The sequence below is a fragment of the Astatotilapia calliptera genome, chromosome 19, assembly GCF_900246225.1.
Source record: "Astatotilapia calliptera chromosome 19, fAstCal1.2, whole genome shotgun sequence".
Taxonomy (NCBI): Eukaryota; Metazoa; Chordata; class Actinopteri; order Cichliformes; family Cichlidae; genus Astatotilapia; species Astatotilapia calliptera.
In genome coordinates this window covers 1,061,536-1,076,762 of record NC_039320.1, presented here as the reverse complement: position 1 = coordinate 1,076,762, position 15,227 = coordinate 1,061,536, and the positions used below count along the sequence as shown (strand labels likewise).

The following is a 15,227-nucleotide window of genomic DNA, read 5'->3' as shown; positions in this document are numbered from 1 at the left end:
TACTAATTACTCCACAAAGTGTAGAATTCCTTCCCAACTTTATTTCCAAGACACTTTTTTTTGACATTCATTTATGCTGCTAAATATCATAACTAGTTGTGAGAGGCGTTTACAGACACACAAGTGAAGAGAGTGTTCTGAGAAGGTGGAACAAGTACTATGAGGAGCAGATTGATGAATGAAAATGAGAGAGTGAGAAGAAAGGCGTGAGGGGAAAGTGAGGGCAACTATGAAGAGGATGAAGAGCGGAAAGGTGGTTGGTCTACATGACAAACCTGTATAGAGATGTCTACTAGAGGGGGCAGTGGATTTTTTTTTTATCCAGACTGTTTAACATGATCTTGGAGAGTGAAAGGACATCTGAGGAATGGAGAACTGTAGTGGTACTGGTTTTCAGTAACGAGGGAGCTGTAGTAACTACAGAGGGATAAACCTGATGAGACATGTAGAGAAAGTAAGAAGAGAGGTGATGATCAACAAGCAGCGGTATGACTACATGCTGAGAAAATGCACTCCAGGTGAGAGCCTTTCTTCGACAGTGTTGATGGAGAAGCATAAAGAGGGTCAGAGGAGTTCCACATTGTCTTTTTGGATCTAGAGAAGGCAAAGTGGGTACCAGAAGAGGAACTGTGGTAATACCTGGGTATGAGGAAGTTAGGAGTGGCAGAGAAGTACCAACAACGGTGGTACTATGAGGACAGTGAGACATTGGTGAGGTGTTTGAAGTTGGGTGGTGGGATTGCATTAAGGATCTGCTCTGAGCCCTTTGTTTGCAGTCCTGATGCACAGGTTGGCAGATGAGGTCAGGCGGGAGTCTCCATGGTCTATGATGTTTGCGCATAACATTGTTGTAGTGAGTGTGAGAGTACTGAGCAGATGGAAGTGAGGTTTGAGAGGTGGAGGTATGCTCTGGAGAAAAGAGGAATGAAAGTCAGTGAAAACAGGACAGAATGGATATAGTGTAGAAGGACATGGAGAGGGTTGGCGTGACAGTAGGGGATAATAGGTATAAGGTAAGAGGTTGCTGTGGCAACCCCTCCAAGGGGGGTCCAAATCACACGATGGATCTAAGATGACCTAGCAGCAACCTTCAGCCTCACTTAGTCTCTGTTTCAAATTCTGTTGAAAGTGCTTCTACTGTAAATAACACAGAAGCTTTTCAGATATTTTATAATGATACTGTCAAATTATTATAAGCAAAAATGGTCTGAATCACATTTAGCGTCATATTCTCTGCTTCTGCTTGTAAGTCAAGCCGCTGCTGTTGGGAGGGAACCAGTCGAATATCCTTTTAACCAAAATCTCCTCAACAAAATAATCATCTTTAATAAGACAATGTCCTTTGATTTGACCTCCCTCTTTTTCTCTGCCTGCCTTTTTACTTTGGATCAGCTCGGCCAGTTTGTAGAGAAAGCCGACTCACAGCGAAACTGTTATCAGCTCCTGCAGAGAGACGTGGAACATTTATCATCCGTGAATGTATCAGATGATTGGAAGTGTTCTTCACATTGTGTGTGAGGGTCTGATTCCTGTGTGCGTGTGTGTGTGCGTGTGCATGTGTGTGTGTAATATTATCCATAATTACTGGAGGAAAAAAAACATGGCTTGTGCCACTAATGCTTCTGTCCAGTCCCAGAAGGAAGCTGAACTGGAAAGTAAAGGGGGGAATGTATTATAATGTAATGTACAGTTAAACCAGTTCTGTGGAATTAATTTAATAAGACTTAATTACTTAATTGCATGAAGTGTGGCCTTTATAAAATATGTGGAGTGTCTTGATATTAATAGATATTATTAGTTAGTCAGTACATGGTAAACATTTTGTGACGGTGCATTAACTTAAAAATGTTAAGAGGATTCTAGCTGCTAATATTTATAGCTACAGTGAGTGTGATTTCACCTTTTAATGCATAAAGTTTTCAATGTGTTTTCAATTTTTTGTTGTAAGATGAATTTGACTAAAAGCTTTGCACACATTTGGTCTCATGAGACAAAAATCCAGACTTCCACTGGTTTGTTGTCCATGTTGCTTGGCTGGATCATTTCTCTCCGTCTTAATGGTCAGACTTAAATGGTCGCCTCCAAATCACTGATGGTGAAATGTGTTGGAATGGGACTCAAATCTGAGCTTAGTTATTTGTTAATTGTGTGTTATATGATCGGAATTGTTAAATAGAGGGGGAAAAAGCGCTTTTTATTAATTTGCAAATAAATGATTACAGTTAGGCCTACAAGTATTTGGACAGTGGCCCAATTGTGATAATTTTGTCTCTGTACACCAACACAGCAGGTTTAAATCAAACATTCAAGATGTGATTTCCAGCTTTAATTCAAAGGGTTTAACCAAAGTATTGCATTAACTGTTACAACTGTTTATATGTAAGGAAGCAGATATTGCCTGGTTGTAGATTTATTTAACGTCCCTCTGTCCTCATGAACTTAATTTAGAACAGCAGTTGAACATTTTCAGTATTCATGGTCAGTATCACTCAATTTCAGTTACTTTTTGGGGATGGCATTTATAGCCTTTAAGTATGCCGTTTAAAATGTGCTGTAATTAATCCTTAGGCCAAACACTCAGAAGGAATGCTAAACTGCACTTTCCTTTTTAACCAGAGCTCGTCCCTCGTGTGTTTGAACCTACATGTACTATAATACTTGACAAAAACGGTTTGATGGTTTCTTCGATTTAGCTTTTGAAATGATACTTTTATGTTTTTAGGGATGTTGTAAATGTTTTGTATCAGTCTTGGTGGTGCAGGGTGGTTTTCTGCTGCTGATGCAGCCTTTCCTGCATTTCTTTGGTCAGAAACACGAGACAGAGGAGGAGGAAAGATTAATGATCAGGGACAGAAGATCTTCTTCCCCTTTCCCCTATTATGCATTATTCATAGGCAGGGCTCGAGTACCTCTGGGACACACACACACACACACACACACACACACACACACACACACACACACACACACACACACACACACACACACACACACACACACACACACACACACGCCCTGTAAATATCTCTGTTGCTGCAGTCTGTCTAGTGGCTGGCTTTTCTTTCCATGTGTCCACCTCTACTCCATTTATTGTAAGTTCTGGTGTCACAGCAGCACACCCTCTTACTGCATTTAACAGAAACACACAATGTTTGGTTTCGTTTGAATGATTTATGACACAGCGTCGGCGGAGAGATGAGTTCACCCTGAATGCTCTGTCTGCGAGTGTACCATGTGGTCTGGGTGGGGCCAATAGATGGAGACCTAGTTATGTCTAAAGGTGATGCAAGGAAGGGTGGATGTTACACACCAGGAGCCAATGTGAATGATAGATTTTGTTCTTCTCAAGAAACTTTACATTCCAAATACCAGAGCAAATGTTAAAAACATATAGTTGTAAAAATATGTAATAATGTGCTCTAGCATAGTGTTTTGTGTTTATGGATTTTGTTCAGTAGTTTATTTTCTTTTAAAGCGTTCTCCTTTCTTTAAATTGCTTTATCATCTTTACACAAATCAGGGTTCCCCCGGGGAGAAAACAGCTTCAGTTTAGGAACATTTGGGGAACACCCAGTCTGTGATTTCAGCTGATAAAACACCTACTGCCTTACATAAAAACCATTCCCAGCGTGGCTTTAATCCCAACTTTAATCTCACAAAAGACAGATGAAAGGGATCTCATGTGAGCACTCTCCCGTCAGACTGCAAACTGCTGATTCACAAACAGCTGTGGAACTTTGAATCATGAGACGAGCAGAGGAGATGTTTTACATCCTGAAACATTTGCATTTTGAGAAACTAAGAAGTATTTAGAAACAAGGATTGTGATATGAACACAGGACAGCAGTATAATTCTTTAAAACGAAGCTATAATTATTATTGGAATTATTTTTATTCTAGTGCAGATACAGTACACGACTAATGGTTTCTGATCTAAAACTAGCGTCTTTTTTTCATTTCATTCCTTGGAATATGATTAGGCCGATGTCTCTCCAGATCAGTTCATCCTGATGCAACAAGCTATGTTTTAGTTCCTGAGCAGTCTGAGACATTAGCTTTGTGTCAAAGGATGTTTTTCACCCCTAGATGGATGATGTTTGGTCAGTTTTCCAGGATTAGAATTAGGACTCAACTTTATTGTCATTACAGATGTATAAATACAGGGTAATGAAATACAGTTTGCATCTAATCAGAAGTGCAGGAGCAGTAAGTGCAATAGGAGCAGATTATATACAGATAAGGGTAAAAGGTGGGAATAGTTATGAACAGATTATGTACAAATAAGTTATGTATACAGATGTTTATATTGCTATACAGAGAGCAAATATATAGATGTACTATGGACAAATGTACATATGTACAGATGATCTGTATAGCATACAGATGTTCTATATTGCTATACAGATGGCCAGATATACATGTGCTACATATATACAGATGTATCAATGTGTGGTAAACAGATATACAGTGGTTTATGTAGGATGTATAATATACTACTGTGTCTTTGTATTTCTGCCCTGGATGTGCACGTGTGTAAATGGCAGATGGACTGATTCTTATATAGCGCTTTTCTACCCTCCCGGAGTACTCAAAGTGCTCTATACAACATGCCACCTTCACCCAATCACACAAGATGTATCTTCTGTGCTTTTTTAAGTGCTATGTAACTAACCCATTCACACACATTCATACTCTGATGGATGCATCGGAGAGCAACTTGGGGTTAATGTCTTGCCCAAGGATATTTGGCATGCAGACTAGGGGGAGCCAGGGATCAAACTACCAACCTTCCGATCAGTAGATGACCTCCTCTACCCCCTGAGCTACCCCAGGCTGGACATGTGTGATTCACATGTCCAGCCTATATCCGTAAGCAAATGACCTATTTAGTCTACGCTGTCTGATTAGCCTCTAACACATAGCTCTGGAGTTTCTTTAAAATAACCCTTATAATTTTTTTTTTATATGAACAAACTAACGATATATTTTAGATTGACCGTTTTAGTGAGTAACTTTCAAGAGAGGAGAATTTGGAGAAAGAATGGAGGAGATTTAGAGCAGAAACATGATGAGGAGAATGACATTGCTATTGGAGATCAGCACAAAAAATAAGGACATCTGTGTTTGGTCGATTATTCTTTTGTTGTAACAGGGCTTCTTGGCAATCTGTTGGAAAGCCTGTTTATTCCCTTTTAAATGGTGCCAGATTTGTAACGAAAATGCATTTGTGGGTTGAGCAGCAGAGTTGAGTGTGTGGGTTGTGCCCATAAAAAATTGCCAAATCTTCTCTGCCAAGGCCAAACAGCTTATTCTGCTATTAAATCTTGTTTGGTGTCGTTTACTGAATTGATCTGAAGGAACAAGAAATACGGGCAATTTAAGAATATATTCATTTAACAAACAGGGACCTCAGTAATGTGGAAGAAGCATACACAGCCACAGCCTGGCACCTCCTCCCCATGCTGATCACACATTACTGTGGGATGGCATCCCATTCTTCAACTTGGTCACTCTGGCATGACGTGCACGCCTAAGCTGATACCACAAGTTTCCAGTGGGCTTGAGGTCAGAACTTCAGGCAGGTGATAAACCCAGTCTGCAGGGGCGTTGTCATCCTGGAAGACAGAGTTCAGTCCCAGACTGTGGAGATATGAAATTGCCACCGGTTGCAGAATCTCATCTCGATATCTCTCTGCTTTAAAATTGCTGCCGATGACGACAAACCTTGTTTTTCCAGTGAGGGTGATGCTGCACCGCACCATCACACTGCCTCCAACAAAAGCTGTTACACTAGCAGTGCAGCAATGGGCATAGCACGCTGCATGTCTTCTCCACACTTTGACCCTACAGTCCAACTGTAGAAGGCACAATCTGGACTCATTGTTCAACATAATGTTCCTCCACATGTTCAGGCTCCAGTGCACATGTTGCTGACATCGACTGGTCTGAGGGTGAAGGGCAGGCATGGCAGACCTCTTGGCAGCCCTGTGAGACCAAAGATTGGCTGTGTTCAGTCTGTTTCAGATCGCCTGTGTAGAGACGCGTTGGCCATACTGCTCCACAAACCTTCACTAAAAATCTGTGGAAGAGTTGTAATTGCAGATCTCGTTACAGGTGATTAGATCTGTGTTTTTTTTTAGTTGTGTGGTATCGTCCTGTCCTCATCATGACGACTATTAGCATCATTTTTGAGTCATTCTCTTTGTTCTGTATTGTTTTGTATTTGTGACCACAACATATTACTCAAACGACTGGAGAACTGGACAGGTCTTTCAGGAACTGTACTAAACTGGTTCAAAACATACGTAGAAAACAGGAAATACTTTGTATCAATAGGTAACTTCACATCTGAGCAGACAAGTATCACATGTGGAGTTCCCCAAGGTTCCATCTTGGGACCCCTTCTGTTTAACATCTACATGCTCCCACTGGCACAGATTATAAACAACAACAAAATAAACTATCACAGCTATGCAGATGACACACAAATATATATCACAATGTCACCAGGAGACCGAGGCCCTGTACAGGCTCTTGGTAAATGCATTGAGGAAATCAATGACTGGTTGTGCCACAATTTTCTCCAGCTAAACAAAAACAAAACTGAGGTAATAGTCTTTGGCGCCAAAGAAAAACGATTACAGGTCACCAGAGAACTTCAATCTATACATCTAAAAACCACAAACCAGGCGAGAAATTTGGGTGTAGTGATGGATGCAGACCTAAACTTAGAAAAACACATTAAGACAATAACAAAGTCAGCTTACTATCACCTCAAGAATATATCAAGGATAAAAGATCTGATGTCTCAACAGGACCTGGAAAAACTAGTCCATGCATTCATCTTTAGTAGGCTTGATTACTGTAACAGCATCTTTACAGGTCTACCTAAAAAATCAGTCAGACAACTACAGCTCATTCAGAACTCTGCTGCTCGAGTCCTCACTAAGACCAAAAAAGTGGACCACATCAGTCCAGCTCTGAGGTCCTTACACTGGCTGCCTGTCCGTCAGAGGATAGACTTTAAAGTTCTGATGCTGGCCTATAAAGCTCTGAATGGTTTAGGACCAAAATACATCAATGACCTCCTGACCCAGTATGAACCATCCAGATCCCTCAGGTCATCTGGATCCGGTCTTTTATCAGTTCCCAGAGTCAGAACCAGACACGGAGAAGCTGCATTCAGCTTTTATGCTCCTTATATCTGGAACAAACTCCCAGAAAGCCTCAGATCAGCTGAAACACTCAGTTTATTTAAATCCAGGTTGAAGACTCACCTGTTCTCAGCTGCATTTGAATAAAGCACCAAATCCACACTTTAAGCTTAAATTTCAAAACTTACATTTAACTACTGATTTTATCTACTGTTCTGATTTTATCTGTTTTGATTTTATATACTGTTGTTTGTTTGTTTGTTAATTAGTTAGTTAGTTTATTTGCTTGTTTTATTCAATTTTAAATCATGCTTTTTATTTGTTCTTGTTTCTAATGTCTCTGTAAAGCACTTTGAATAACCTTGTTGTTGAATTGTGCTATACAAATAAACTTGCCTTGCCTTGCCTTTGTACTTCCCCACTCTGTCTCCATCATTGCAACTTGCGTTTCTTCCTCTGTGGTCACTGGACTGATGAGGTCATAGTGAATGACATCATGTCTATTCCCGCCTGCTGAGCCCATCCTGAATCATGTTGGATACAGGAAGTGCTTCACTGGGTTTAATGTTACAGAGAAAGACAGAGGAAAGTGTTTGTACTTCATTCCCGAAGAGCTGTGGTATTTTGAGGGTTTTTAAAGCCAAGGAAGTGGGGACCATGAGAAGTCATGAAATTTGATCAGAAATAAATGTAATGTAGAAAATTTGGATGCTCAGGTCATACATGCAAGAGTTTCAACTTGCTTTGTATTAAATAGCTATTTTGGAAAATGGTATTTGGAGTATTTAGAGTATTTATCTTATGTCATGATATAAGATGGAATTAAAAATAATACAATAATCTTTATTTTGATCAGTTTTCTCTAATCAATGCTGTTTTTTCTGAATTACATGTTACTTTGTATTTAGAATGATCACTGTAACACGCAGCGAAAAAGATCTGTGAAGTAAACAACATTTTGGATTATTATTACGGCATGGTAAATAGTTATATTTATATAATAGGTATAGACTGACTTTACATTATAGTGTCATACAGAGACACTGTAAAAATATAAAACCACACACTGCAGAGTGTCTGTAGTGAGATGGGAATTTTTCACCTGATGCAGTGTTATTAGCCAAGCTTCACCAACCTTGTGTGAACAGAGCACCTGTCATTGATATTAATGTTTGAAGCCTGAGCGTTGTGAGCATCAATGAGCAGCTGAGCATGAACAGTAACAATAATGTCTGAATAGTAGAGAATACAACATTCTAGCTCAAAGTCTGAATACTTACATTGTTGGTGTAACTAAAGGAAGTTGGCTTACTGCCACTTCCTTGATTAACACTTAAAAGTTCATTAATCTCTATCTCTCTTTCACAGCATGTCTTTATCCTGTCTTCCTTCTCTCTCCTCAACCGGTCGCAGCAGATGGCCCCGCCCCTCCCTGAGCCTGGTTCTGTCGGAGGTTTCTTCCTGTTAAAAGGGAGTTTTTCCTTCCCACTGTCGCCAAAGTGCTTGCTCAGAGGGGGTCATATGATTGTTGGGTTTTTCTCTGCTCCGTATAAATAAAACTGAATTGATTTGAATTGAAAAGTCTACATACTAGTAGCTACAATTCTTTGTTTATCAGTATCTCCTTCATAACAGGCTAACAAAGCTTCACAAATAACTGGAGTCTCATAATCTGCAGGCAGACATCACAGGTCACAAGTAAATATGTGAGCCCGCTTCCATCAGCGCTCTGCCTTTTTAGCATGAGCTGTGTGAACCTGTGGAGTGCCACTCTTAAATTAAAACATCATTTTCCAAACAATGAGAAGTTGGTTTGGTTCATTTGCAAAAACAAGCAACAGCAGTTAAAAAACAGACATATGAGAAAGTCAAAATGAAGTTGCAGTGTCACTCTCAGCCATGTCCTCACCTATCTAGGTCACACTGTATCACCAGCATTAATCGTGTCAGGCAGGTTGAGTTTATCACTGACTGGCTTCTGTTCTGCTGCTCCACTGACATTGTTTCTCTGCTTCACTGCTGCCTCAAATCCTGATCAATATAGAGCCTGAACCATCCCAGCACAGCAAACATGATAACCACTGCTGCTGGTTACTGGTCACCCTGTGCGTTCACTCTTTGTGTCTATAATGAAGAAAGGAAATGATTTCACAGTTTTTACATTCTAGCATTACTTTTCTTTTGAGTGAACAAAGTATAGTGAACATCTTCTACTTTTTAATCAATAACTTTAAAAGTGTGTGAAAGTTTTCCCTGTTAATCCACTAAAGTATGAACTTACGGGTAATGAATTTTTACCGTCTTTAGTAAAACGCTCAGTTAAAATGGATTATTGTGGTGCAGTATTGAACTCGCTAGTGTAATCATTCAGTCATTACATATTTGAGCCACTCTTTCCTCATTATTTGCACACATGTGACAGGTTGATCTTCCTGAAATATCACGACTGAAATTATATAATTGATTAGTCAGTCAGAGAAATCCAGTGAATTCGTGTAAAACACTTGAAATATGAAGATCTTCTGTTTCTCTTACAGGTGTGTGTGTTGCTACCTTGATCGCTGAAATTTTCTGCTGATAATTCAGTAGATTTGTCATTATTAAGATTATTCAGTAAAGATTGGCGATTTGAAATTGAAACCTGTTTTGCACAATAACTACTTAAATTGATCTTTTTGACATAGAAAATACTAAAAGATGCTTTTACTTTGTTTGCCCTGATAGTTTTGCTACAGAAGTGCTTTATTTAAAAACAAATATTTATATTAAAATCACAGTGAAACATGCAGACAAAATAAACTGGAAGCTGGATGGATATTTTATTCAAAGAAAGGAGAAAATAAATAAAACATTCTATTTGTTCACTGCGTCTGCTGCTGGTTAAAAGGATTTAGAGCTGCAGCTGTGATAAAGGGGAGGGCACACACACACACACACACACACACACACACACACACACACACACACACACACACACACACACACACACACACACACACAGTCCCTGTCCTGTGCCATGCTGTGACAGGCTGAATGATGGGCAGAAAGAGAGAGTGAGAGACAAAGTGTGAGTGGAAGAAAAAGAGAAAAGGGAGAGTTTTTATTTCCTTCAGAGAGACAGAAGGAAGAGTGGAGCAGATGACAGGAAGAGAGTTTGTTGTGACCACATGTCTGACCACATGTTTCATCTTTTGCCTTTTGCATATGAAACAGGATTACTCCATCTGCTTTTAAAGAGAAAGGATTATTACGTCTTTAAATTCAGAGCAGACGGAGAGGTATGATGCAATAGTCTGTGTGTGTCTGTGTGTGTGTGTGTTTCTCCATTTTCAGGCTGGGGTTAGTTATTGCAAATGGTAGTCAACCTGGCAATGCATCATCTACATCTACACCGCAGGCTGAAAACAACCCACTTCAATCTCAAGGTGGTCCAGTGAAACACCCCTTTCTGTCAGTGTAAAGACATTTAATTACACATTTAATACCTGAGATGTCTTAATATAAGAAAAAAAGGTGCAATTTCACAATTTTATATAAATAATAAATGTGTAAAATTACAGAAAAAGCTCCAGTAGCTCATTGCCCATTTATAATAATATTGTTGTTTTTTTTAGCTTTGTCTCTCTCTCTGTCATTTGTTGTCATTATTATTATTATTATTATTGTTGTTGTTGTTGTTGTTGTTGTTCAGTTGTAACTGAACAACTAAGAAGACTTTGCAGTGCTGAAAAATTAAGAAATCAAGTTTGACATAAAACATATGAATAAAAATGTAAATATCGAAATGTTCCCGCTGTTGTTTGCTGATTTTAAATCAGTGTGTTTTCAGAGCACACACTAGGGTGCTCCAAATACTAGACCAAGAATTTAGTGTAAAAACACTAAATTGCTGTCCTTCCCCAGCTCTCAGTCTGGACACACCGTCCTCCAGCTCTTGCTGTTTCTCAGAGAGCTGATATTCCTTCTCAGTTCCTCACTTTTCCTCTTCTCACAGTTCATCTAACATCAAACAGCTTCTTTGAGGGCTCTGACGTGTTTCCTGTCCTGGGTGTTAATTGGGGGAGCGACACATTTTTATTTTAAACAGTACTCAGTAATTACACATGGTAACAATCAAATACATCATCAATTTATTCTTGATTACAACAGGTTACAGAAGCTTTTTTCAAATTCTGCTTGCTTTCACATCCTGTCAGATTTAGTTCCTTTCACACAAAACGACAAAATCTAACACATAAACTTTACAAAAGTGACAACTGTTAATAAATAATTCTTTTCAAAGAAACACTCAATATGCCTTTATTAGTTCCATCCCTCTAAAAGTAAGATAGTCAACCTAATGTACTTTTACAGGTGTAATAAATCAACTTTACGGTCAGTTTGAATTGTGCTGCGAGGCTTTGAAGAGGATTTAATTTACCCCACTGTGTAAATTGGGTGCAATTAATAAACTAGCAAATCATACTGATTTATATATAATGACAAATATCGGGAATTCTACATACATCTTAACATGAAAAAATATATATATATCTGTTTACATCCAAGCTGTCCTTTACTTTTTTTGCTTTAATATGTTGGGGAATATGAATTTCTTTCCACGCTTACTTTTTTCTTCATTGCACACTGAAGTTGCTGCAGGTCTCAAATCCCAACCTCCTGCATTTCCAAGAACGTTACTACTCACGGAAGCCTGAGCAGGCTGGCATGGGAATAATGGATTTGCGAGTGGTGGTGGGAAGACTTTGTTGTCAAGCATATGACTGAGTTCTCGAGCTTGACTCTCTGGCAGCGCAAGACTCATTGGCCTCCTGGTCTGAGCTACCCTGTGGTTATCGTAGTAAGCGGGTGCCTGTAGATAGCTGGGATGGCACGGCTCAGGTTTAAAAGTAGAGAAAATCATATCTTTCATGCTGTCGAGGATGGCAAAAGAGAGGTTGCTCAGGTGTTTATCGGTGTCTATCAGAGCTTCTGGGGTTAGTTCTTCAACACCTGGGAGGGAATGCTGGACTCTTTGAGCTGCAGCGCTGTAGTTCCGCAGGAAGGAGATATTTTCTGCTTCTAGCGCCTCGTCTGTTTCTCTGATTGTCTCCGAAAGAGTTGCAATCTCTCTTCTCAGAACATTTGTCTTCCTCTTCAGCATTCGACTCTTACGCTGCTTTTCGTCTCTCAGGCTACCAATTCTTGCTCTCTCTTCTTTTTGGAGAAATTCATGAAGTATCGAGAACACATCCTTAATCTGCCTCTCTGTGTCTCGAGCCTGAACTTCAATATTTTCAGCTGTTTGGTCAAAGTCTTCCTTAACGGTGTTTAAGAGCTCACTTTTCTCTTGTAAAGGCTTGAGGAGTTTCCGGAGTCCCTCTTTGTAATCCTGAGCAACTTCATTGATGGGCTTGAATCTGTGGTTCTTGTGAGTTTCTGAGTGCAAGCACACAACACACACTGGCTCAAGATCGTCCACACAGAAGAGTGTCAGATTTTCCTTGTGCAGTTTGCAGTGAAATCTTCGAGTTCTCTCCAGCAAATAGGCCTCACAAAGATTCTTTAGAGCCAAGTTTTGTGGTGGATCGCCTTGTAAAAATGTTGTCCTGCAAATTGGACATGTAGCAGAGGTCTCTGTCCACCATCTCTGAAGACACGCTCTACAGAAACTGTGGCTGCACCACAGGATTACAGGATCTTGAAAGATTTCAAGGCAGATTGGACATTTGAGATTGGCCTCAGGCTGAGATTTCATTTTCTTCTTGCCTCAAACCTCTCAGTCACGTTTCTGCTCCCGAGTCAAGCTTCTGAAAACAGGCCTAAAATACATCCAATACCTCCAAGTAAACAGTAGCAGTTCTCCAAACACCAAAAGCTCCAGATAAGAAACTCTGAGTAGGTAAAAAATAAAGCACAAGGAATCTCTGGACAGACAGTTCAGTTCCTCCTTTTAAAGTGTCTTTAAAACGTCTTTTCTAAATCTTCTGTAGTCATCAGATGGCCACAGTTGGAGAGCTCCACTATTAGCTTATTACTGCTGCATCCTCTGGCATGCGCCGTCAAATGAAAAGATACTTTCGTTTTTTTGCCTCAGCTGATTCCAGTAAAAGGTTGGCATTGCATAATTCACTCCATAACACGCTCACAACTGATCACAGATAATCGGCTCCTATGTCACATTTACATGACCTGCGCTTTATTTGCGCTTGTGTGCTTATGTGCTTCATCTGTATATAGTTAACAATCCGGTTGTTCAGTCTGACGTCACTAGCCGTGTCTGGACCTAAACTCCGCTGCAGGTCCATATATCAAACGATCACTATGGCATTACTGAGAGTTGAAAAACTGTCTAAAGTCTTTCATCTTTAATAAAATGATCAGCGTTCTGCTCTACCAGGTGTAACAATTGAGTTTAACATCCAGACATCCATGAAAACGGAATTTATGACATTTAACGGAGTTAGAAGTTAGCAGGGAGTTAGCTTGCTAGCTTCTATCTAAATACAATATAGCATGTCCTGACTGCGGGGTTTTGGAAACAAATTAAAACGTACAGCTCTGCTATCACTTCCAACACAAATGAAGACAGAAATCTAAACAGCAGTGACGTTTGTAGGGTTACTGAAGTTGGGCTAGCTGGTATATAATGATGTGCTACGTGACCGCTAGCGACACAGCTATGTTAGCATAATATGAACAAGCTAACTTTTTTTCCACTCGATAAAAGTTAACGTGAGTGTTCTCGGTGGTCAGGAACAAATGTAATCGCATGGCAGGATGCTGTAAAAGGACCAAACTTCAGCCAGGAGAACAACTGAGATAATCCATCCACAATACGGGGTTAGTCATTCATATACTGCTGCATGGGCTGGGCTGTAGTTACATCCTAAGGTTTTAAAAACTGAGCTTAAATAAATGATTAGCGGTAATAAAAGCTGAGGGAGGTCAACAGTGATCACTGACTGTTTTAGGAGCTTTTTGAGATCAAATAGAAGAAAATACATAACATTAAACATGTTAACAACACAAAAGCCATATTAAACGCAGACTACTTTAGGCCCGGAAGTAGGATTCGTCGTGTCATCACTGAACAACCGGATATGAAGCTAATGGCTAGTTTTCTGTAATTTGCACTGCTTTCTCTTTCTTTTTCTTTTATTATCAACCCTACAAAGTATGAAGGAAATTCACCCTGGAGCCAAAGCAGAGCAGTAACAGTAACCAGCTTCCTGCATGTTAGATGACGTGTGCGCTGGAGCTGAACAGGAAATATTTTTCAGCAATCAAATGAAAATGACAGCTGGATTAGTAGTAGCCATTTCTTATCTTTTATCAGGTATCTAACTATAGCCAAGGACACAAATGTAGTTGTTGATATAATATAGTCACTGCTAAGTTTAGCAGTGTTTCATGTGATCACCTTAAAACTCGTCTGCTTTTTAGTCACTTACAGTAAAGCAGAGAGAATTCAGGAATAACAACATTCCCTCCGTCTTTTCAAAATGAGCTCCTGCTGTTGGAGGGATTATTTTCATTCCTATTAACCAAAACCAAGTTTAGCACTAACCGACATAGCCAGAGTCACTCTAAAGCAGTGGCCTGCGGGGACTTTTACAGAAACGCAACCCTTAAAAGCTCCACTAATTATTAGTTTAACAAGATAAACTGGAGCAGATTAAAATGTGCCTTTTTCACTGCACGTCTGCACTCTACATGGACATCTTCACCTTTCTGCACTCCTTCCTGGCTGAATAATTGTGAGATATTACTACTACTATAGTTACATAAATGTCTGCTATATTACAAATATCTTATAAAAAATTATTTACTATTAACTGACAATGACAAGAGGTGGAGGAAATTATCAAACCATTTCATTAGGAAAAGAGTAACAAAACACCTCAGTACAAATAAAACTGTATTATTGGAAAATGATTGTGCATAAAAAACTAAAATAACTATTCTGTAGAAAAATGACCCCTTTAGTGTTAAATGGTTTGATATAACTCCTGCAAATGTTTAAGATTGAGCTCATTTTAAATAATTATATGTTTCATGTCTAGTATCGTATTCTATAAATCGCTTGCAGTG

At 39.4% G+C, this 15,227-nt stretch overlaps 2 protein-coding genes across 2 annotated transcripts in view; one reads left to right on the top strand and one right to left on the bottom strand.

Annotated features, from left to right (window-relative positions):
• akap6 (A kinase (PRKA) anchor protein 6) overlaps positions 1–15,227 on the top strand; it is a 223,063-nt gene that overhangs the window by 8,259 nt on the left and 199,577 nt on the right. The window lies entirely within an intron of this gene.
• LOC113011901 (tripartite motif-containing protein 35-like) lies at positions 10,862–13,402 on the bottom strand. Its single transcript, XM_026151734.1, has one exon. The coding sequence runs from the start codon at positions 12,889–12,891 to the stop codon at positions 11,710–11,712; it is 1,182 nt and encodes a 393-aa protein (XP_026007519.1). The 5' UTR covers positions 12,892–13,402; the 3' UTR covers positions 10,862–11,709.